We start from the raw sequence: 26,678 nt of genomic DNA, 5'->3' as shown, positions 1-26,678 counted from the left end.
CTTATCAGACCGCGTCTCCCGACCCTTCCTCTTGCTGTACCTGTACATCCACGCATCCAGACTGTGCATTGGCAAGCTTGGTTTCGCTTGTGAGGAAAATTGTATAAGCTGTTTCCCACCAGTTGTACCTCACAGGAATGTGGTTGCGATTTAGTGACTAGAAGAAAAAATTACAGACTAATTTCCACGTATGCATTACTAATTAATATTATTTTATGTCTGTAACTAAAGTGCTAAAAAATATTTTTATTATGGTTACCGAATGAAAAAAGAAGGATAGGATGAAGTATGTTTTCAAAAATATTATTTAAAGACTCATTCCCACTACTACAACTACAACTAGTACATTAAATATGACCTTGGGTGCTAAGAGTATTTTAGAAAGTTTCGCATACTGAGGCAGGCACAAGTTGCCTTTCAGCCCAGGGGATTGCTGTGTATATTCCTCTAGATGTTATCCAGAAGGATGGCGCTGGGGATAACCTTTCAAAAAAGCAGAAAAGTTTGAAAAATAACGTTTTGTTGCTCATAGGAAGTGGGGAAGCGTAATCAGTTGGTAAAACCACCCATGTTAATACTACAAATGTTCCTGTTTCTCCACCATGAATTGGAACAATCTTTTTAGAGTTGGCTTTTGGTAATATAGGGGTAGAAGCATCAAAGGTAGGAATTACGAGTCCTTATTAGTGATTATTAAGGAGTCGCAATTACCTATGCATGTAGCTTTTGCAAATATAACTGCGATTCCTACAAATTCCTTAATAGTGAATCGCAAATAGTGATTCGCTATTAAGGAATGGCTTTCCATTCATTCCTATTGGCCTAGAGGTCCATGGTAACGAATGGGATTGCATTCGCAATTTGCAAGTACTAAATAGGTACTCGCAAATTGCCCATGCAATTTCAAGGGTGCAAGGGGGCCAAAAGGCCACACTGATGCACACCCAAAAAAGTTAAGTATGAGCATGTGGTGCGCACACATGCCCCAAGGCCATGCACCTCAATGCGCTTTGAAAAATGCATTTTGTTGCATTTTTTAAAGGAATCGTAAATTTCCGTCAACTTGAAGTTGATGCTAATTTGCGATTCCAAATTTGCAAAACCGCAATATGCGAATGCATAATGCATCGCATTTAGGGAATTGCAATTTGTGATTCCTTAACTGCATTCACAAAATAGGTAATCGCAAAATTTGTGATTACCTATTTAGCAAATTGCCTTTGGGTTGATGCATCCCAAGTGGCAAAATACCGGTCGCAAAGGGACCGATTCGCAGAATCTGCCTATTTGCAACTGATATTTTGCTTGATGCATGTGGCCCACAATATCTTAAATCTGTAGCTGGAAATATGCACACTTAAACGAAAGTTTTGAACATATCTTTAAATAGGGAAATATAGCAAAAAAAAATCGTACTTAGAAAACAAGTTAATAAATATTTTTAAAAGTCAGGCTTGAATTGATCAAAATAATTGTTATCTGCTCTCTTGTTTACCCACAATCAAACATCCTAAAAACTCTAGATGGAGACAATAATACTGCAAGTGTGGACGCAAATGATCGTGTCTTTGCTCAAATGAACATGCAGGTTGTTCTTCCTAGAACAGTGCACGTTAGGGAATGTATAATGAATGGAATTTATGCACTTATCTTTCTCTCTGTATTTTACAAAATTAACTCGGTTAATTGGAAATTCACTCACAATCTACATGATTATTAAAACTGGCTTCCATTTTCGTTTTTTTGATGTGCAAAAAGATAAAAGAAAAAACATGCAATGAATCATTATTTCATTTAGGGCTCAATTTGTTTGATTACTTAAAAGCAATATTTTTTTAAGAAATAATTTACATTTCATGTGAAGTAGTAAACTCTTTCAGAGGCGAAAAGGTGTTCTTCTTTAATGTACCAAGGAACCTGCGTGTGTGACAGAACAATGGTGTCTCTAGAACCAGTTATGGTGACCTACCGTCTGACCTAAGACATGCAAAAAGTGTATTAAGTGCTTGTTTGTATGTCCTGGCAAAGTAGGAAATTGCACTAAACTTAGCACCAGTGCTGTGTAACCCTATGATGAAGAATGAAGAAACACATTTACCATTATGCATTGTCACATTGAACGTGTAGACCAAAAGCCCCAAGTGTGATGCACTTTGGGGCTTATATATGAGAGGATTGCGCCACTAGAGCTTCACATTTTTGATGCTGTAGCGGCCCAAGCCTCTCAATCTTATCTATTTGGCAAAGCAAAGCCACTCTACCGTGCGTGGCCACACCAATATGAAGTAAGACAAAGCCTTGCCTTACTCTGCCTCAAGGAGGCGTTACACCTCCACAGAGAAGGCATAATGAGGAAAACTATTTTTATTCCTCATTGTCTTTCCTATTTCCATGAGTGCTGAAAACATGGAAAGAGGAAAACGCCTCTCAGGACTATTTTTGTGCCGGAAGGTCCCCTTTTCTGCACAAAAACAATCCTGCCTGCAACGGAGGCACCCTTGCATCATTGTGCAAGTGTTCTTAAGTTGGTGCTAGGCAGCAAGTTTTGCCCCAGCACTGCATTTCATAAATATGGTGCATTCCTGCCCTTTCAAATTGGTGCAGGGCAGCATAGCAAGCGCTGCCCTGTGCAAATCTCCCATAAATAAGGCCCTTGTGTGCACTAACCTGAAGGTGGGGAACACCTAGTGGTTCTCCTTGGTGTCATTTGTGAAAAGGATGGTGATACCCAGGGAATAAAAAGGAGTCTTCTCCTCAGTGCAGGGTTAGATTGCACCCCCTTTTTTGGGGATTGTGCTAATTTTTAATAATAGGACAAGTGGCCCCTGCAGACCCAAGGAAAACACAACAGGTGCCAAACTGGGGCCCAGATTTACTAACACTTTCTGCTGGGTTTGTGTTACAATAGCGAAGTGAACCTCCACAAATGTGCAGAAATGGAATTTACCTTTTAATTTTCCTCTGGAAAGCAATAGCCAGCAAATCTATCTGTGTCCAGTGCTTCACCAAGAAGGCATACCATGGGTAGTGTATGGGCATTCTCATGCAAATACCCGTGGATTGTGATGCAAAGCTCTATCTATGAAAAAAGTAGACCATGATTTGCGCTAAAATTTACACCTCCTTGATGGAGAAGTAACTTCAGAGAAAATATTTTTTTATCCAAAAGGATTCCCAACTGAGCCTATGTGCTGTACTATAAAGCACACTTACAAACTTGGAAAAGTTTTAAAGTGTTTCTGCTAGTATTATTTCATACTAGAAGGTACTATTCCAGTACAAAACTATTGATAGACATCACACACACCCTTGCAGAAGAGTGCAATCATTTGTGCGTGACAGTAGGGTGCCTACAGCACACAGCACAGGATGGGAGATTGGGTTCCTGAGCCCTAAAATAGCAGCCACCACATCTTTCTTGATGTGACGGCAGCAAATTAGATCTTATCCTGAGATCTATCAGCTCCGCAGGTCCTCTATGGCATAAAATATACATACATTTTAAACCTTAATTCTTTTGATAACTACTGAGAAGATTAACACCAAATCACAGAAAGAACGCTTTCTGAACCAAGATCTAACTTTCTACTACATTTGGTGTTAATCAGCAGTTTACGCTGTCCAATTTTTGTACGAATAAATTACCTGGCTTGAAGTTTCACCTGGAAAGAAAATCTAAAACCACAGCAAGTGCAACTAAACACGTATGCATCCCATGGAGTCAGAGGCACTCTCTCAGGGGGCCCACATTTATTCCAAAGCTTATGCGTTTGAAATAAGGCAGTTTCAGGGACCCATACTGCATTCTAAGTCCCTTTCTCCAGTCATTTATTTTGCTTGGTGCTACTGCATGCAATGTTAGGTGTAAATTTGCCCATTTAACTCAGCCCTATAAAAACACAAACACACTCATACACCTACTCACACACTCTCTCACACACCCACATAACTATTCATACATTCACTCACACATCCATACACCCACTCACACACCCATAAAGGCATCCACACACCAACACAACCACCACCCACCCACCCACACATCCATGCACACGTTCACACACCCATGAAGTCACTCAAATGCCCTCTCACACACCCATACAGTTGCTAATTCATCTACTCAGAGACCCATACAACCACTCACACACCCAATCACAGACCCATACAGTCACTCACACAGCCACACAACTACTCACATATCCACTCACACATCCATATACCAACTCACACACACATACATTCACACACCCATATAGTCACTGATACATCCACTCAGAGACTCATGGAACCACTCACAGACCTACTCAAAGACCCACACAGGCAATCACACATCCAGTCACACTGCTATGTACAGACACATAAAGCTAACTACACTCACACACACATATACACACTGATATAACCAGTCTCACACCAACTTATAGACTCACACAGCCACATGCACACACACTTACACACCCATTCTCACACACACACACACACACACACACTTACACAGCAACACCCACTCACAGACCCATACAGCCACTCACACACCTACTCAAAGACCCACAAAACTACTTCTGTTCTGGCAGAGTCACTCAAGCAACTACTGATAAACCCATACAGACATTCAGACACCCACTGATACACCCATTGTGACACTCTCACATCTACTCACAGATCCAAACAGTCACTCATGCACTCACTCACCAACCCATACAGCCACTCATGCACCCATTGACAAACCCACAAAACCACTCACACACCCACTCATTGACCTATACAGCCACTGTAGTGTGTGAGAAAACCCATTCAAGGGGCACTTCAAAAAGATATTCATATGGAACAACTAGAATGTTGTTCTATTTAAACTAGGTTGCTACACCAGCTGCTCCAGGAGAGAAAAGTCCTCTTTAAGTGGAGGGAACAGCTCCCAGAGAAGTTTGCAAAGTTAAGGAGAATTGACACATTTTGCCTATACTGTAAAACAGTACTTACTGTAGCCGAACAGTGTGTTGCTGTAACTTTAGAAACAACAAAAAATCTGACATGCTAAGTTTTATTTGTTCACGCCATTTGTTCCACTATTTTAGGATTTACAGAGATTATGTTTTTTTCCCTAGTTGCCATTTTATTAAAGATAAAACAAAAACAAAATACAAAAGGTTAGAAAACTAAAAAAACACAAAAAACTGTTTCAGAAAGGTGAGTGACTCGGTGTGTTACTGGTTGCACAAGTGAGTGACTGCCTCTGGCTGTATGGGTGAGTGAATGACTGCGTAAGTGCCTGTATGATTTAATGAGTGTTTGTGTTAGTGGCAGAATAGTTGAGTGGGTTTGTGTGTTAGTTCCTGTATGCATGACTGACTGGGTGGGTGAGTGTCTGTATAAGTGAAAGACTGGATGTGTGAATGATTGCTTGAGTGGATGACTGGGTATGTAATTGTCAGCGTGGGTGGGTGAGTGGGTTTATGAGTGAGTGACTGGATATGTGACTGGCTATATCAGTTTGTGAGTGGCTGGATGGGTAAGGGAGTGTCTGCGTGAGTGGGTTTATGAATGAAAGAGTAGGTGTGTGATCTGCAGTATGAGTGAGATAGTGGGTTTGTGAGTGAGTAACAGGCTGTAAGATTGGCTGCATGGGTTACTGCATGTCTGTGTGAGTGCTTTTATGATTGAGTGAGTGGTTGTTTGAGTGGCTACATAGGTAAGAGTTTGGGTGAGTTAGTGCTGGTATGAGTGAGTGGCTGGGCATGAAAGTGTCTATATGGCTGAGTGAGTGGGTGTGTGACTGCTGGTGCAATTGAGTGAATTGTTTTGTAAGTGGCTGTATTGGTGATTGACTGGGTGTGTTAGTGTGTATATGTGTGAGTGAATGGGTATCCGAGAGGTTCTATAATGATGAGTGACTTGCTTTGTGAATGGCTGTGTGAGTGAGTGACTGGTGGTATAAGTACCTGTATGGGTGAGTGAGTGGCTTTGTGAGTAATTGGGTGTGTGAGTGGCTATATCAGTATGTGAATAGCTGTAAGAGTCATGAGTGGCTGTATGGGCAAGTGACTGTCTGTGTGAGTGCTTGTATGATTTAGTGAGTGGTTATGTGAGTGGCTGCATAGATGAAATATGAGTGTCTGTATGGGTGAATGAGTGAGCGTATGAATGCCTGTATGGTTCAGTGACTGGCTGTATAACTGGCTGTATGGATGAGTGGCCGGGTGTGGTATTGTCTATATGAGTGAGTGACAGGGCCTGGGTGTATTATTGTATCCACAACAGTGTGTCTGGGTGTGTCAGTGAATGCCTGGGTATGTTATGGTATGAATCAGTATGTGGGTGGAAGTATTAGCGTATGAATTAGTGTGTGTCTGGGTGTGTCAGACTATGCATGAGTGTATGGCTGGGTGTGTTAGTTTCTGCATCAATGTTTGTCTGGGTAGGGCACTGTATACAACGGTATATCACTGGCTATATCACAGCCTACATCTGAGTGTAAATGGATGTGTGAGTGTCAGATTTGGGGGTCTCTAGTTAGCACATATAGGTACTTGTGACAAATAGGCACTGTTGCGTCTATTCAGGGTAAGGGGGTACACTCCTAAAATAACCCCTGCTCACCCCCTTGGTAGCTTGGCACGAGCAGACAGGCTTATCTCAGAGGCAGTGTGTAACGCATTTGTGAACACATACAGTAACCAGGGACAACCCTACAGATGGACACCACACAAGTTGTATATTAAAAATAAGTATCTTTTATATAGATTTAACACAAGACCACACACAAACAACAAAAATCCACAATACTGTACTTACAATGGTAGAATTAGCTTAGTTATCTTAAGATGGTAATTGCGACACTCTGAATTCAATGTACCTTAAGATGCGTAATGCTAGACAACAAAAGTGTTGTAAGGACGGTGATGCAGCGAAGATGTGGTACAAAGAAACAAAGATGGAGATTTATTCTTGATGCAACACAATTCCTTGTGATGCAGCAGCTTCTGCTGCGACGTCGATCCTCTCCTTCGGCGGTGCGAGATGCTTCACATGATGTGAGCTGCGACAGGCCCTGCGACATGCTTCTCAGTGATGCGGCTGCGTCTGCTGCGATGGCGTTCCTCTCTCCTGGTGATGCGAGTTGCTTCCACAATGGTGCGAGCTGTGACAGGCCCTGCAACTCTCTTCCCGGTGATGCGGTGGCATCTGCTGCAACGTTGATCCTCTTCTCTGGCGATGAGCCGCAACAGGTCCTGCGACAGGCTTCCCGGAGATGTGGTTCGTCTGATGCAATGTCGATCCTCTTCTCCGGTGATGAGTGATGGCAGGACCTGCGACACACTTCCCAGTGATGCGGCGGCATCTGCTGCGACATCAATTCTCTCCTCTGGCGATGCAAGGTGCTTTGATGGCCCTGCAATGACTCGCAACTCTTCTGCAACACGCTTCCCGGTGATGCGGCGGCATCTGCTGCAACGTCAATCCTCTTCTCCGGGGATGCGAGGCGCTTTGTGTTGTGAAGCGGCAGCGGCAGTTCTGCGACACGCTTCCTGTTCTTGAGTTGCGCTTCCAGCTCCTTACGAAATGCAGTTCCTCAGAAAGTCCAGCACAACTGCAAGCACTTCCAAAGAACTCTTGGGGAGCTGGTGGGTGAAGTCTGTTGTCCCTGAGACTTCAGCAGGAGGCAAGCTCTTTTCCCAAGCTCTTGGAGATCCGTACAAGCTGAAATAAAGTACACAAAGTTCCTCTCCCCTGTCTTTGGCAGTCAGGCAACCACCGCAGGCCAATCCCCGTAGCAGCACTTTAACTCAGGGATAATCTCTCCTCAGACTCTCTGGTTCCACTCCTCAGCTAAGGTTACTTCTTGTTGTCCAAAATGATCTAATTCTCTGGGGTTTAGGTCCCCTCTTTTATATACAGTTTATCTTTGTTCTCTGAAGGTAGAGAGGCCTTTGCCTAGTCCAAACCAGTTCTGGTCAGTCCTGGAGCACTCTGTTGACATGACTCCTTCTTTCCTTTCACAGTGTAGGGCAGAGACATCGAACACGCCACAGGAGGTGGAGCCAGCATTGTGGAGGGAAGGCACAGCCCTATTCAGATCCCAGGTGCAACTCCTCCCTCCCATCTAGAAGCAGATCTCTCTATTCACCACTGGGCTGACTGACCCTGTCTCCTGGAATCCCCCAGCCCCTGTCACTCAAACTCCAGACAAGTAATACACAACCTAGCAGAGGCAGGCTTGGATAGTTAAGCAAGAAAATACCTACTTTCTAAAAGTGGTATTTTCAAACACAGAATGTTAAAACCAACATCACTAAAAGATGTATTTTCTCATTTTGAGTTCATGCATACTAAACTCAAATTTCTACCTAGTTCCCTGAGTCAGTTAGGATTATAAAATGTAATAATCTAACTGCCCATTCTGGCCTATGGGGAATAGGTAGCCTTGCAATAGTGAAAAACGAAAATGGCTGTAATTCACAATTAGGACATGCCACACACATCCAGGCTTATCCTCCCTTATACTTACAATGCACCTTGCCCTTGGGTCTACCATAGGGGTGTCTGATATGAAGAAAAGAGAAGGTTTAGAGACTGGCAAGTGGGTGCACTTGCCCAGTCAACATGGCAGTACCAAACTGCACACAGGCTCTGCAAATGGCAGACCTGAGACACACCAAATCAGCCAATCCTGGAATCACTAATTCATACATTAATTTACAACAGAGAGCACTTGAACCGTGACACTGGACAGCAGTGGCACAGTGCCCAAAGAATCTAATACCAGCAAAAACACATGAGGAAACAGCAAAAGTGGAAGGGAGACCCACACCAAGTTGCCAGGTGTAACAGTGAGTATCTATATAGATGAGTATGTAGGTGAATGACTGTCTGAATCAATCAAACATTGGTTGGTTGAGTGCCAGTGCAGGTGAGTAAGTGACTTACTCAGTACCTGTATGTAATATTGAATATATATGGCTTTAGCTGTATAGGTAACGGGCTGGTTGTGATAGTAGCTGTTTAGGTAAGTAAGTATATGCATCACTGTTTAGTCACTGAAGTAACTAAGTGTGTGGATATCTATATGGGTAAGTAAGATCATGTAGATGTAGATGTATTTGTAAGTGAGTCGGTGAGTTATTAACTCTGTCAGTGACTTATTGGGTGAGTGAGCTGTTGAATGTATAAGTGACTGGGTGTATGAGTTGTGTAATCAGTGTGTCTGTGAATGTGTCAGTGGCTGTAAAAGACTCCACCTTGGTGTACAGTTTTACAGTGCAAATCTGCTGAACTACACTGAAATTAATAATTAGAATATCGACATAACAAAGTGGTGGCTAGGTATGCCAAGAGTTCTTCATGTATAAAACACTCTCTAGGGGTATGTTTAAGAAATATTTCTGTGGTAGAACAACTATTTAGAGACATCTAACAACTTAGCACTCCAGACACTATTGAAAAAGATTAGGAACATAAATATATGTTAGTATTTCATTTTCAAAATTGCAGCAGCATAACAATTCACATAGGTTATGATTTAATAGTATATCACTATATAGTAAAACAGTTCATTTTCCTTTTTCTACTGTTCTCAAGTTTTATACTTGTTAAATATAAATGATGTACTATTATCCTTGAACAGTGGGTAAAAAGCAATCATATGGATTGTAGAAAATAAACTGCTCAATATATCACTATAAAAAAGTAACACTCACTATAAATTATTAGTAATTTTACCTACAGCTACTACAATAATCTACACAACTATATTTTAAAGATATCTGTAAGCAATATACCTGCTAAAATATTACTAATAAATATAATCCACATTGAATTTTGGGGATCCTTTTAAAAACTTCATCCCAGGTCGGCCAAATGATGTCTAATAGGTTGATAATACAAGCAGGCAAAATCCCATATAATACTTTTTTTTCTACAAATAGTACTTAGATGTTTGGTTGAAGAAAGAAAAGGGGACAGGTTTGTAGTTTGAAATGCAGTTTTAGTTTGAAATTAAACTTGCAGTGATTGCATTGTGTACTTCCAGTTTCACACTTTACTTAGAGAGTATAGTATTTACATGTTATATTAACACCTTTCTGGAAGATAAAAGCACGGCTGATTTTTGGAGAACGTTTGAAAGACATCACCCCTGATAGGCTAAATGATGTCTCAAACACATGATAAACTTAGAAGAAACACCATATGGCACTTGTTTCCAGAAATCCTGCTTAAAACTTTGGTTGAAAAAAATAAAGATAAGAGTTTGGTAGCTTGAAGAGGAATCTGAAATTTGGGCAGGTCATATTTTGGTTATCATTTTCATCAATCTGTCAAAAGGCACAGTTTTGCAATCCAGTAATGATAAATAGAGAAAACGATCAGAATTTATTTAAGTGGTAGATGAATAATCACAATATTTACAGTCATGATTTCATGTGTAACTTAGTCCAAATAAATCATCAATATTTAATTCTTCTTGTTCGAAAACTCAAAGGACGACCATAGTAAATTCTTGTGCGTCTTGTTGAGTGTTGATAAAATTATTAGTGATCCGCTCGATATATATAAAGGAATCAAATGCCTGAAGCTGAATATATTACAGTTCTGTCAGTGAGTAAAAGTTGGAGCAAAGGATTAAGTGCAGAACACAATCTCTTATCTGTTTTTTTTTTATTTGATTTACAAGATATGGTATATTAAACAGTACATTCAAAACAACATTTGCATATCAGTTGACATCTGAACTGCTTTCCAACTGGTATTCTACAACATCTTGCTCATTTTCCATTTTTATTTTCTGAACACCTTGAATCTTTTCTTAAACATCTATTGATTCTTTTGCAAGCTCCCGCTTAGGACAGAATACTGCTCTAAATGTGGAGTGCATAGCCTTCATAACTGATTGTACTCGCTGACACAACTTGCATTTGCAGTAACGCACATCATCAAAATCAATCAAAAACAAACCACTCAATGTTCTAACTGGCGGAAAAATTACATATGGCATTCCTTCTTTAAATACAGTACTTTACAATATTAACAAAAACGGCATCTGCACTTAAACCTTCTGATTTATGAAGAGTTAGAGCATACGCATTGGCCAATCTATTTAAAGCCATCAATCTGACCAGATTTTATGGCCAAGTATTCAACCTCATCTCTATTCGGAAAATTAACTTTATCCACTGCACCATTTACTAACCCTTCTTCAGCATTTAAATTATGTTGTAAAGTTACTCAACTGTTCTTGCACACGCATACATGCTTTTCTAATCCTGCAGTCCTGGATACAAACTTCTCCAAAGCATCTCATTGCGGTTGTACTTTAGCAGTATTGTCAGTCCCTGATGTTCCATTTTACTGATAGCTATATTTTCCAAATGTTCTTCCTTCTCCAGTTTTAGTAATTATTTGTTGAATTTAGAGCACACTTGAAGTGTAGGCCTTAAAGGGACTAAGGATTTCTTTTCTTCAATCAAATCGTACATTTGGTCTGCTGTTGTAGTGCTAGATGGAAAACATTTCTTAATATGTCCACTTTCTAAAGTATATTTTCCATCATTTGTTAGAGCTACCATTCTAATGTTTTTAAGAATATTTTCATACTCCACATCAGATGCTCGAAACACATTTTTCACTAGTTCCTTATAGTCACAGTGTAACCAAATATTTACATTGCCAATACTCCCCAAAGAATTTCTTGTTTCATTATGGAGAAATGTTTTGAAAACATGTTATCCTTTTACGGGGGCAAGTTGCAGTAGGTCACCAAACACAATCAAATGCTTTCCTCCAAAGAGTACATCATAGTTTGTTCCTAAAACCTGCTGCATTCTTAAGTGTATGAAGACAAGCATTAAGTTCAATACCATGCTCACCTCATTAATAATTTAAAACTTCAGTTTCTTTAATACTCTTGATACCTCATGACAAGCTTCACCGGAATATTTCTTGCATTCCAGTTTATTGTAATTTTCAACAGGTAGAATAAGTAGTCAATGTAAAGTAACTCCTTTAATGCTATATGCAGCTAATCCTGTTGGGGCTGTTTCTGCACATGACAACTTTGAGTCTGTAATCTTCTCTACATAACCGGTGAGAACTTTAATTAGGAAGCGTTTACCAGTACCAGCTTGACCACAGATGTGTAGTAGAATTGGTGTAAATGAAGGACATTTACACTGTGAATCCATGCTCTATTTTATCTTTAACTTCGATGTAACTCTCTTTCTGTTTATTCTTCAGGTGTTCTACTAACTGTTCAAAATCAACAGTTTCCTTTCCAGCTTGCTACATGGCACTTTTCACCTCATTCATAATTATAGCTACTTACTTTGAATTATTGGTTCTCGAAGAACATCTTGAGTCAATGGTCCAGAACTTTGGCTGCTTTGTGAACTCTCCTTAGCTATCTGAGCAGCAATAGTTTCTTCCTGTTCAATCTCATCGTTCAATATTTTGAAGTAGGTTTGCAAGACTGAACATTCAATGTTGTCTTTCACAGCATTGAAAAAGTCTTCATAACAATCATAGTGTCCAGTTAAATCTGATTCAGCATGCCATGGCTTGAACAACTGCAAAAGTGACAAGTAGAAAATCTTTTGTCTCTCCTGAGATCAACAAAGAAGCTTACTGTGCTTCATTAGCTTCGCTTTGCTTTATCTCACTAAACAACCATCACATCCAATTAGTGCATATCGCCCTTCTTCTATGTTTTCAGTTAGATTATGTTTATATATATAGTTTTTAGTACTTCACAGAGATGCATGCTTCGAAGATGTGGAGTCCTTCTTGAGAAGTATGTATCCAACATATTAGATTTCAGAATATCTCTACTTTTGGGATCAAATTCTGCTAGTTATTGTATTTCTGGGAAAGAATGTAAAACTCTCTTTCAACAGCTTGCAAGGTCTAGACTTACCCATGTAATTCCCCTTGACTTTGGGAACAGACTAGCCATGCTCAACTGGTCTGAGTCTCATAGGTTCCTATTTCTCTGTGGGAAAGCATTTTCAAGCTGAAACCGTACAAATTCTTGGTAAGACTCTTCTCTGCAGGAATATCCACTCACATCTCTTTCATCTCTGTCTTTTCTGGTTTTGTTATATATGAAGTCGCATAGTGAGCAACAGGGATGGATGGAGTTATCTGTAGATCTATATGTGCATTTCACATCTTCAGAATCACAGGGCTGTAGTTATTGATATATTTTGAAGCCTCTGTTCTTCTGAGGTTGTTTGCATTTTTCAATTATTTCCGTGTCAGTGTATGTTTGACTGCAGACAAAAAGCTGTTCACTCCCTCTTTTGACAGGTTGTGGGAATCCAAAACAACATCTTGTGCAAACATTTCCTTTGAATCAATATTTTTGACAACATTTCTTCCCACATCTATAAGTTTGAAACTTCAAGACCCCTTTTTACCACAGTCTTTAGAATGGCACATGTGACATACTGTTGTATGATAGACAAGACACACTAAGCACTGTCTGCTCCAAATATTGATGCAGCTTTTATCCATAACAGCATGTGAGAGCAAAGGCCTTATCAACTACAGCCTCAACACGCATATCTGAAGGGTTCTTTTCCTCTTTTATACGTCTTCATATTTCTTATTAGATTTTTAATTACTCTACTACAGACCCTTCTAACTTCGATTTTCCTAATCTGCCTCTGTCTTCTGGAGAATTTCACTGCTTTTTTGTATGATTTTTTTACTTTTCATATCATGTACCTTTTCTTGTTTCTCAGTTGATCTCAAACTTTGTTTTATATTTACTTGACTTTGCTGACTTTCCAGTTGTCCACAAGCTATTTTAAGAAATGTCCTGGTTCTCTTACAAGCAGCTCTTTTCTCTTCCACCACTTTCTCCTCATTTTGCCAATTTTGTTTCTCAGCTATGAGGAGATATTATCCTTGCTTCTGCTTCTGTTTCTTTCTTCTCTAACATTTTGGTTACATTATAACTGTCTTTACTTAACTAGGAATGGATTGTTGAAAAAAAGAAAATTACTCTATTTTGCTTTAGTCGCATATTTTCAGATTACATATTTTAAGTATTTAACTACCAATACAGTTGTCGTATTATAAGTAGCTAACATTACTCTATTACATTCATTACTATGTATCTGTGTCTTTTTCTGTGTCACAGTAGGCATTTGTCTCTCACTGAGTACACCAACATATCCTTAACCATGTTCTTGTGTACCTCCCCATGTTTAATGGACTATTGGTCTGAATGAGTGACTAGGTTCTATCAGTAATTCGCGACATTTCTAAGAGACTTTAGGAGTCAAACTTTAGAAGTACCATCAAATGTTTAAGTAAGTGTGCTGGTATAGGACTGTGTGTTTTTCTAACTCTATCACTCTTAAAATGTGTATGTAAGTGACTGAACAAAAAGCTCAGTGCCAGTCTTGGTGAATACAGAGGTATATAAGTCTGTCAGAAACTGCTTTTAAGAATGCTGGATACATAACAAGTTTCTGACCATGTGAGTAAATGTATAAGTGCCTCTGTGCAGTCTGACTGGGTGGGAGGCAGGGTCTATAATTGTGACAACATGTATGCCACATGCATTATAGGTGCTACACACTATGAAGTACTTGGTGTAGGGCTCTCCAAGTACATGCAGAACGTATTGAAACTGAAAAGGACATCTCTTATCTTTTAACCCCAAAGCACTGTACATTGTGGCATACCTATGGCCTATCTCAGATTTGAATTATATGTACTAAAAGGAGTTCTTCAGACTTGATGAATAGCTTTTTCATGCCAAGTTGAGCTGGAGCTAATACTACATAGACAGACTACAGTAATAGGCCTGACCCATTTATAAAGGAATAATTGTCTGCGACTTGGTTCTGTCAGCACTTGGCTACATTTCTGAGCGACTGTAGGACTCCACCTGTAGAAGAACCATCAGATGATTAAGTAGGAATACTAGTTCATGACAGTCTTTTTTAGCAACTCTATGGCTCTCTAAATGTCAATGTAAGTGCCTGAACAAATAGCTCAGTGTCTTTGTTGCTGAATACAGGAGTATGCAAGTGTGTCTGTAACTGCCTTCAATAGTGCTGCATACATACTATTTGCTGAGTATGTGGCAAATGCATAACTGCCTCTGTTGCTGTGTGACTGGGTGAGAAACAGGCTCTATGTTTTTAAAACATGGATGTCGCTTGCAATACGGATGTTTTTCAGTATGTAGTACTTGCCAAAGAGATGTGCAAGTGCACAAAAAACGTACTGAAACTCAAAAGGACATCTTTTACCTTGTAAGCACAAAGGGCTGTGGTTTATGACATACCTACAGCCTATCCCACATTTGAGTTATATGTTCTAAAAGGTGGCTTTATGTGTAGGTGAAGGGCTTTTTTATGCCAAGTTGAGCTGGCAGTAAAACTGGACAGACAGGCACTGCAGTAGTAGGCCTGCCTCATGTTTAAAGGAATACTACTAATCTACATGGGTGAGTAGGTTGTGTCAGCACTTGGGGAGATATCTGTGTAAATGTAGGAGTCCACCTGTTTGGAGTGCCATCAGATGTATAAGTAAGTATGCCAGTAAACGGCTGTCTGTTTGAGTAACTGTATGGCTCTCTAAATTTGTGTATAATTGGCTGAACAAATAGCTCAATACCTGTACTGGGGAATACATGGGTTTGTAAGTTTGCCTGCAGTATTTACTGCTGAATACTTAACTAGTTTCTGAGTATGTCAGTGAATGTATAAGTGCCTCTTTGCTATCTGACTGCATGAGAGACTCTATGATTTTAAGAAAATGTCTATCACTTTCACTATAGAAGGAATACTATGGAGTACTTGGCATAGGGATGTAGAAAGTACACGAGTTATTCAATGAAACTGAAAATCACATCTCTTAACTTTCAAGCACAAAACATCATGTTTTATGACATTCCTTAAGCCTATCTCAGAGACTAGTTATGCGTTCTCAAAGGTGGGTTTAAGAAAAGGTAAAGTGCTTTTTATGTCAAGTCAAGCTGTCACTAAACATGCACAGAAACCCTTTGCAGTAGGATGCCTCAACCAAAAAAACTGAGTTTTACTCTGCAGTGGTAGGCCTGACCCATAATGTTTGAAGGACTACTTTACAGGATATGTGACTAGGTTGTCTCAGTACTTGGCTGCATATCTGAGTAAGTGTAGGAATACACTTGTAGGAGTGCCATCAGATGTTTAAGTAAGTGTTCCAGTATAAAACTGCATGTTTAAATTACTCTATGGTACACTAAATGTGTATGTAGGTGGCTGAACAAATACCTCAGTGCAGTGCCTGTGTTGGTGAATACAAGGTTATATAAGTGTATCTGCAACTGCCTTTGATAGTGCTGGAAACATGAATGAATGAATGAGGGGTTTCTTGTATCGCGCAAACTTAGCCCAATGGGCGTCAAGGCGCCTAGATTAAATACAGCAACTTAAGACCCTACCTAGTGATAGTTAATCATGAGTAGGCCTTCTTAAAGAAAAAAGTTTTTAGGGCCTTCTTGAAAGAGTCGATGGAGGGGAGAGTTTTTATCTCCATGGGGAGGGAGTTCCACAATTGAGGAGCGACGACGGAAAAGGCTCTGGCTCCCCATCTGACAGATTTGATGCGGGGAACAGCTAGTTGGCAGAGTCCCGCAGAGCGCAGATTTCTTGTGGGGACATAGCGCGAGAGGAGTGAGCCAATGGCACTAGCAGGACCATCCATCAATGCTCTGTGGGTGAGGCAGAGAATTTTGAAGGCGATTCTGTGCTGTACCGGAAGCCAATGAAGCTCCTTCCTGGCTAAGGTGGCAGAGGAAGCTTTGGGGAGATTCAAAACAAAGCGTGCTGCAGAGTTCTGAAGAGTCTGCAAACGGTGGATCAACCCTTTGTTGACTTCCATATAGAGGGAGTTGCAGTAGTCCAGTCTTGAACCCACCAGGGCGACTGCAACCTGTTTACGCGCCTGGGGGGAAAGGTACCCACGGATTTTGTTGAGTACCCGGATCACACCACAGCAGGTAGAAACATAACTAGTATCTGAACCTGTGAGTGAATGTATAAGTACCTCTGCACTGTCTGACTGTGTAAGATGCTCTATTTTTTTGAGAACACATATGTCACTTGCATTATGGGTTGTATACTCTAAGTAGTACTTGACACATGTTTAAAGGGCTACTTGTCTGCATGGGTCGTTAGGAGTGTTAGTACTAGAGTACATATCGAAATGAGTGTATTAGACCCTCTGTGGGTGTGTGACTGGATCTGTAAATGAGTATGTAGCTATATGAATAGTTATGGCTTGCTATCTAACTGGCTCTATGGATTCCTTACTAGCTGTATTAGTGTGAGCTGGTGTGCATAACTATGTGTCCAATTGGCTCTGTTACTGTTGCATACATATGTGCTTTATGGACATGTTACTGAATGTGCAAGTGTCTTTGGCTCTCTCTAACTGGGTATGTGAGTAGCTCTTTTTTTGCTAATGGGTAAGTGAGTTGCAGTATGGGTGGGAAACTGCATGTATAACTGCACATAAGGGTCTATAACTACACTCATAACTTAGTAAACTTAAACTGCATTTAAGTACAAAGAAACTTGTCCTATAGTGTACCTACAGCCTACCATAGGATTCAGTTATATGTAATTACTGCTGCATACATATGTTCTCTATAGGTATCGCACTGATTTTATATATATATATATATATATATATATATATATATATATATATATATATATATATATATATATATATATATATATATATATATATATACACATATGTCACTCTCTCATACACTAGCTGAGTATTGTTTCCTACATATGTATAAAATGTACTATGTGTCAAACAAATGAGAAAAGAACACCCTAGGGAAATACTATGTCATATCAAGTATACAGACCTAGATGCAAATTGATAACATCATAGGGGCCCATTAGGATGGCGGGCGGACATCCCGACGTAAAACGGGACAGCCCGCCATAAGGGCGGCGATCCCGTGGGAGCTTTTAGGATGTGCCCGCCACACTGGCGGGCGCATACCACATTTTTAACATTGCTGCGGGCAGTGCTTTCAACACCGCTCGCCGCAATGCTAAAAATGCACATTGTGCACTTCAATGCAAAATGTGACAGGCACCGTGCGGAGCCTGTCACGTTGTACAGTGAAGTGCAGGGGGGTACCATAGGTAACCCCCATGTGCACCCCCGCAACGGGCCCCCACAAGACATTCCTGCATGGCTTTCCATGGCGGCAACCTTCACCCTAATGTGGATGGTGGTGTCTAACAGAGTGAGTGAGTCTGTAAGTCAGTGCATGAGTCTATGAGTGCATCTGTGAATGAGTGCATGACTGTCTGAGTGGATCTATTAGTGGATGTGAGAGCATCTGTGTGTGTCTGTGAGTTGTTGCATTAGTGTCTGAGTGGGTCTGCTGGTGGGTGTGTGAGTGTCTGACTGGGTGCATAAATGAGTGTAAGTGTCTGAGAGAGCACTGAGTGGGTCTGTGAATGGCTGTGTGAGTTTCTGAGTAGGTCTCTAAGTGGGTGTGTAAGTGTCTGAGTAGGTCTATGAGTGGGTGTATGAGTGTCTGAGTGGGTGTGTGAGAGGGTGCATGAGTTGGTTACTAAATGGGTACATAAGTGTCCGAGTGGGTTTGTGAGTGGGTGTGTGAGTGAATTTGTGTATGGGTGTTTGAGTGTCTGAAAGAGACTGAGGGTAGGTTTGTAAATATATATGTTTGCACTTTTTTCAGTGATTTTCGCAAAGTTGTCGAACATTACACATGGGGACCACACTGAGAGTTTCGGTAAAATAGTGAATCTTGCATGTGCAGAAAAACACTTTCTTCAACATTTTCTGTCCATACAGTGCTCCCGAAACTGTCCTATAACCTATCCATGGTGTCAGGGTACATCCAACCTGAACCCTTATGCCAATTTCTGCCATATATGTGTTGCACATGGGACTGTGCCGATAAACTAAAATGGAGGCCTCAACTTTCTCCTCAGGTTGCAGCCAGCCAACCACAGTAATCCTTTTGACGCACTTATTCATGAATCATCACAAAATAGTTGCGGATTAGTTCCAATTGTAGATATACACATTAAGATTTCCTTGAATTTCTCAACAACTATGAAACGGATTTACACTATATAACACAAACGTGATCTGTGAAACAAAATCTACATTTCTGTTAAATTTGGTGTAACTAACTAATCTAAATACAAGAAACCTGGGGGTCTAACATCAAGACAAAGGTGTGTCTGGAACCATACATAATGTTAAATCAACAGAATATCTATAAAGTGACTGAATGGTCTAGTTTATAGAGTATAGTAAGCCAACCCATGAAACCACCAGCAACTATAGGTGAGATCCAATGTCCAGAGATGGATTACCATCAAAATCTTGTTGGTGATCTAGTTTTCTCATGTGGTCATCCACAGGGCTAGGCTGTTGTGTCTCTAGATCAATGAGACTACAACCAGGACCGCCTGTCAGGACTGGGGTCACTCCCGCAGTCGCTAGTTGACCATGCATGGGATCACCAATTGGAATAAGGTGCAGTTCAAAAGCCTCCCCCAGCCTCAGACACAGCTTGGAACAACGATGGATAGAGCGTGGCCTCCCTTACTCTGAGCTTGGTCCAGGTGACGTGAGGTAATTTCCCCTGTCAAGAAGGGTGATTTACACACCAGCTGACATGGAGGAATAGGAACATATCCTTTAAAATATGTCACGGTATTTGATTTATGTATTGGTTTGATTTTGTTTAACACTTGCAGTGACGCCTAAACACCGAAAATAAACCTTTGCACAAATCTGAGGACCGTGTCCGTATCTTCATTCTCCACGAGGACTGTGGTTTTTGTTATTTTGGATATGGAACCTGCACAAATATATATATATATATATAACATACTGGTGGGCGCCAGTAGGTAGTTATAGTTCCGATTTTTTTCAATGCAAAATCTCAACATTCTATTAGGAATAACTTTGGCGCCGGTTGAGGAAACTGCCTGAAAATTTCCTCAAATTTGCCTTGCGGCGCTTCGGTCCTTTCCTGAAAGTTTAGGGGGTATTCGTCAAGCGGGGGCCAAGATAAAAGGGGGGTCCCAAAACGTGTTTTCCCCATGTTAATTTCCATAGGGCGGTCAACCTCACTTTTAGCCCGAACGACTGAATGGATTTCCACCAAACTTGGCAAAATTGTAGGGACTGGTAGCCCCATGTGCCTTTGCTAGGTCTCAAGAAATGTGCTCCAGAGGATTTTTAGTAATTTAGGTTAAAAAAAATATATATATCTGTAAGCCCGCCCGTTACGCGCACCGGGGAGCGTACCAGCGCGCAACGCGAGTTCGCGCGCGGAAAGCTGATTGGCTCTCGGGTGTCTGTAAACATTCCAAACAGTCCGGAGCGGCCTCCATCTTGTGTCTCGGTAGGATCGAGACACAAGAGGTGGCAAACACAAAGGGGGAAATGACCAAAAGGGGGCAGGGTAGATAACCCCCGACCCCCTAGAATTGATGTGGGGGCCATAAAAGGGCCCCGCGGGTCAAAAAAAAGTTACTTTTTTTTCCGATTTGCGCGGGGGAACGCCCAGTACGTGCACCGGGCAGCGTACCGGGAAGCGTACCATGGGGAAAAAAGAATGACAGAGTTTTAAAAAAATGTAGTCTTTTTTTAAAAATTGGAGGTAGTTCTAAAAAGAACTGTTTTTTTTCTTCTTTTTGTTGTTTTATATTTGTTATTGTTTTTTTGAACATTTTTTACTTTTTTGGGGTTTTCTGAACAGTTTTATATATTTTTTGTAGTTTTTTATGGGGAGAAACAAAAAACAGGGAATTGTACATGGCTCAACTGGAGCAAAAAAAACAGAAAAAAATAGGGATTTTTCGGGCACTTATGGTTATCCCCAGCACAGATGATACGTTTTATACTATGCTCACCATAGCAAATTAACTTTCCACAATATTTGCACATGATTTTAAAATCGTTAAATTTTGGTTGTATGATAGGCATTGTCTCTGTTGCCTCTGAACCCGATGGAGCTGGTTCTTTCGATGTTGAGGGTCTAGATGTTGATGGGGGTAGCTTACTGCAGAGGTCCCTTACCTGTGCAGCAGAATAGTTGATTGGGTGCCAACTGATCATGTGCCGAATCATGGTATGATTCCTGAAGGAATATTTTTTGTTAGGGTTCCCCCTGGACAGCTCAGCATCACAAATCAGACTTCGCAGCGTTGACTTTTTTGAAACCTCTTGGGGTTTTGTAGAACTGCCATACGAAGTGCTCTTTTGGTTTGTAGGGCTGATTAACTTCAGGCAGGAAATGCCTTGTCTGTCCCTCCTCTTCATCATCCTCCTCCTCTTCTTCTTGACCACCAATGTGATCTTCTGGTGGTCTTTTTGATGGTGGTGGTGGGGCAGATGCTCCAGCTGCTGCTGCTACTATAGCCATTTTAAAGTAGAAAAGATTAGAGACAGATCTCCAAACAGGTATTCCTCAGTTAAAGGACAAAGTCAGAATAAGGAAAAAAGGTGGGGGCTTTCATCGTTTTGGAAAACAAAACTGTTCTGGACCAATGAAAAGTGTTATTTTCAAGTCACATGAGCAGGGCTTTCATCATTTGGAAACCAAAAGTGTTGTGAACCAATGAAAAGTGATATTTTCAGGTCACATGACCTGACGCGCTTACACACTCATCCACCCATACAGTCCTGCACATATGCTGTCTTCAAAACACATACAAAGAGAGAGTCAGTCATTCATGCATCTATGTGCTAAGTAATACCCCCACCAAACCATATAAACACTCATACTGATACTAAGAAAACCATCTAATAACCCATATACCTACACATGTAGCTACTCACGAACCCATGCAGCCACTTATACACAAAGTGAAACACTAACACATATATTTAAATATTTAAACATTACTCTCTAATATATGTATTCACTAACAAACACTCAATAAACTAGTTAACCAATCAATTTTTTTTTAAAAAGCATCCATGTAAACACTTATTTAAACATTTATTCTTCCATCAACTTTTACATATACATATATAACACATATATTTTTTTTAAAGACACACATTAACTGGATGGTGTCATCAGTGATGTCATGAGTGATGTCACTGACCATGTCATGAGTGATGTAATATGTGACGTCATCAGCAGTGCACGCGCAAGTTATAGTGAGTCCAACTAACTATAACTTTGGAATTTCAATGGTTATATGCGAGTAAAATTTCCAGCTAACTATAACTGGTGTGAAACCTATGTTTTTTTTAGTGAATTTAATAGGTTTTTTAAATGCTAATTCCTAACTATAACTGGTGTGAAACCTATGGTTTTTTCAGTGAATATTTATATATATATATATATATATATATATATATATATATATATATATATATATATATATATATATATATATATATATATATATATATATATATATATATATATATATATATATATATATATATATATATATATATATATATATATATATATATAATGTTCAATGTATTTCTTAATAAGGATAGAGAAACTGTTTGAATGGCATAACAACCCAGTATTTCTGTTTGTGTTGAATTTCTGAGCCCAAAACAAAACTTTATCAAATGGCTTTGTTAGAATATATGTTGAATTTAAATAGTGTAAATTCTATAAAGATTGTTTTCCTCTAGTGCTAGTCTTTATTTCGCTATCACCCTTATTTTCAATGTAAAATTCTCCTTATACACCTTCATGATGATTAGGTACTATCAACATTGAGTAACGTGTTAAGTGGTGTAATTAATGGTGTACATTTTTATGTGGTATATGATGCTTTAAATGATGTCACCAATGTTTTTGTTTGTGATGCTACGTGTGATGTTATATTTAATCCAATAAAAATATACTTGGAGAGTTAAACTGTATTACTCCCTAAATTTGCCATTCAATGTGTTCCTATATATCAAGGTTTCAACCATAATTAAAAGCACGAATGTAAACAAAATATACATTCAATTTTTCCAGAAAAGGACAAAAGGGAAGATTCGAGAATAACACAGAATGTATTCATGTTTTTTATGTAATCATTAAAAAAAAGAATCTCTGCTATAATGAAAATGATTGTTTACGTATAATTGTCAAAGAATAAACTGATTTTATGTCTTTGTGGACATGTACATGTCTTCAACCCTGTTCTGTTAACACGCCTTTGATAACATATGTTTCATGAATTAACTGATTCATTTGTGTATCTTAACAAATTTTTTTCTTAATAAGTCAGTTGTAACATGTTTATTTATATCTTCTCCTAGGGTCAAACTGCCTTTGGACTTGACATAATTGAAACACCAGAGGGAGACAGATGGCCACAACTTATTGTCCAGCAAACTCTGGACAGGGAGCAAAAGGACACTTATGTTATGAAGATTAAAGTTGAAGATGGTGGCAATCCTGCAAAATCCAGTACCGCTATTCTGCAAATATCTGTTACTGATGTGAATGATAATCGCCCTGTGTTTAAGGAAAATGAGGTCGAAGTTAGTGTGCCTGAAAATGCTCCTGTGGGCACTTCTGTCATCCAGCTTCATGCCACAGATGCTGATTTGGGATCAAATGCACAGATTCACTTCTACTTCGGCAATCAAATGTCCAATCTTACCAGGAAGCTATTTGCTATTGACAATAATACCGGCCTCATTACTATTAAAGAACCACTGGATCGAGAGGAATCTCATTTTCACAAGCTAACAGTCTTGGCTAGTGATGGTAGCACAACACCATCAAGAGCAACAGTAATTATCAACATTATTGATATCAACGACAATGTTCCATCAATAGATATCAGGTACATCATCACCCCTGTAAATGGGACTGTGCTACTTTCAGAAAAGGCCCCACTCAATACAAAAATTGCACTCATCACAGTGATTGATAAGGATGCCGACATGAATGGGAAGGTTACTTGCTACACAGATCATGATGTCCCTTTTCGATTGAAGCCAGTATTTCACAATCAATTTCTGTTGGAAACTGCAGCCCCTCTTGACTACGAGACAACTCGGGAATACGCCATTAAAATAGTTGCTTCTGATTCAGGGAAACCTCCACTAAATCAATCTGCAATGCTTCTCATTAAAATCAAGGACGAGAATGATAATACCCCAGTATTCACCTTACCTGTGATTGGACTTTCCTTTTTTGAGAACAATGCACCTGGTACTGAGTTAACTAAGATAAGTGCCACAGATGCCGACAGTGGTCGCAACGCTGAGATAAGCTATACTCTTGGATCCAATGCTCCACCAATTTTTAACCTGGATCGACGAACAGGGATTTTGACAGCAGTGCGGAAACTAGATAGAGAAAAGGTGGACAGGTTTTCATTCACAGTCATTGCAAAAGACAATGGCATCCCTTCCTTACAGACAAATACGACAGTAACATTATCAGTGCTTGACCAGAACGACAACAGTCCTGCCTTCACCCACAATGAGTACAATTTCTATGTTCCAGAAAATCTACCTATGTACGGCACAGTGGGGCTCATCACAGTGACAGATGCTGATCTTGGAGATAATGCTGTGGTCACCCTCTCAATTGTGAATAGCAAAGATAATTTCTTAATAGATCCCCTCACAGGTGTTATAAGGCCGAACATATCCTTTGACAGAGAGCAACAAGGATCTTACACTTTCCAGGTGAAGGCTGTCGATAAAGGAAACCCACAACGCTCCTCAACTGCTAAAGTGACAATCAACGTAGTAGATGTAAATGACAACAGGCCTGTTTTTGTGAAACCATCTACAAACTTCTCTTATGACTTAGTAAAAACATCCACCAGCCCAGGTTCTGTGGTGACAAAAGTCTTTGCAGTGGATAATGACACCGGAATGAATGCAGAACTTCACTACAGCATAGTAGGTGGAAATTCTAGAGGCTTATTTAGTATTGACCAACTAACAGGGAACATCAGTTTAAAAGAGAAAGTGCTTGCAGCAGATCATGGTTTGCACAGGTTAGTGATAAAGGTCAATGATTTAGGACAGCCCGAGTCACTGTACACAATAGCTTTAGTGCATTTATTTGTGAACGAGACTGTAACCAATGGTTCCTATGTCCTCGAACTAGTTCGGAGAAATATGGAAACACCGGTTGGCCAGAATGTTGGGGATGGAGACTTCACTCCGCAGACCAATGACTATGTCAAATTCATTATAGCAATCATTGCCGGAACAATGACAGTAATCCTGGTAATCTTTGTCACTGCTCTTGTGCGTTGCCGCCAAACTCCGAGACATAAAGTCGTTCAGAAAAGCAAACAAAGTGGGGAATGGGTGTCGCAAAACCAGGAAAATAGGCAGATCAAGAAAAAGAAGAAGAAGAAGAGGCGCTCTCCTAAAAGCCTTCTCCTTAACTTCGTGACAATTGAAGAATCTAAGCCTGATGACCCTGCTCATGAGCATATCAACGGCACATTGGATATACCCGTGGAGCTTGAAGAACAGACTATGGGAAAATACAACTGGGGTACCACCCCAACCACCTTTAAACCTGATAGCCCAGATTTGGCAAAGCACTACAAGTCTGCATCTCCGCAGCCTTCATTCCAGATAAAAGCTGAGACACCAGTCCCACCTAAAAAGCACCATGTCATCCAGGAACTTCCTTTGGATAATACATTCGTGGTGGGGTGTGACTCGCTCTCCAAGTGCTCCTCAAGCAGCTCGGACCCTTATAGTGTTTCCGAATGCAACTGCCAAGGGGGATTCAAGACGACAGGTCCTATCCACACCAGACAGGTAATTCCAAATGTATGCCTTTGTTCCTAGATCACCCTCTTTCCGTCCTACAGACTGGTCTCTCAATCTCTGTATCAGATACTCTTGCTGTACTTCTGTTTATCTCATCTCTTCTCTCATGCATGTGTATTCCACTACTGATCTCTGCATGCCATTTTGCTATAATTCTACATGTTTATTCTTGCTTGGTGTTCTGAGGTACGAAGTGTTGGTCATTCATTAGGCTAAATACAGTGAGAATTCGACTATGTGGTTTTTGGCTGTTTGGCTATATTAAGGGGCGTGTTTGTCTCTAGATGGCAGCATGGCACCTTCTGCTTCAAGCACAATATCTTGCTGTGCTGATGTGTGAAAACAGAATTTCTAACCGTATTGTAAATTCAGCAAATTACATGTGTTGCCAATGTGCAAAGCCTTACAGCTGTGCACAACTCGATGTGTTCCACAAAGTCAATGTAGCATCGCGTGCAACATCTCTTTGAACAGCGCTGTAGATCAGGATATATGTAAAGAAAAGAAAGTTTGAAAGACGCGGAGCAAACAGATGCCTTTCATGCCAGTTAGATTTGATTACTTATGCAGTCTTTGATAGTCTCTCAGCCTTTTTCGTACATGCGTTGCTACCTGTTTATTCCAAAACTCTGTAGCTCCCGGGTTTTTCGAACATATACACTGCAGTATCTATCACACGGAAGAATGGCTTAGCAGTAAAGCCTACGTGGAAAGAATCAATATTTTCTAAAAGCACTGATTGTGCTCCATGTACAGAAAAGTGAAGAATGCCAAGATGGGTGAAACTCTCAGTTGTTTTTAAATCGTTGTTGGGCCAGGGCTGTACGTGCTTTCAAGACATGCTTTTACATTGGAGACACAGCATAGGCCTTCCACAC

At 40.1% G+C, this 26,678-nt stretch overlaps 1 protein-coding gene across 1 annotated transcript in view; it reads left to right on the top strand.

Annotated features, from left to right (window-relative positions):
• The window catches only part of LOC147718846 (protocadherin-11 X-linked-like), a 409,953-nt gene that overhangs the window by 332,364 nt on the left and 50,911 nt on the right, over positions 1 to 26,678 (top strand). The window contains exon 3 of the mRNA XM_086964615.1: positions 23,302 to 25,788. Coding sequence (XP_086820741.1) covers positions 23,302 to 25,788 — 2,487 coding nt within the window. The remainder of the gene's footprint in view (positions 1 to 23,301; positions 25,789 to 26,678) is intronic.

The sequence above is a fragment of the Lissotriton vulgaris genome, chromosome 4_1 (assembly GCF_964263255.1).
Source record: "Lissotriton vulgaris chromosome 4_1, aLisVul1.2, whole genome shotgun sequence".
In the NCBI taxonomy this organism is placed as follows: domain Eukaryota; kingdom Metazoa; phylum Chordata; class Amphibia; order Caudata; family Salamandridae; genus Lissotriton; species Lissotriton vulgaris.
This window is presented reverse-complemented; position numbering and strand designations above follow the sequence as displayed.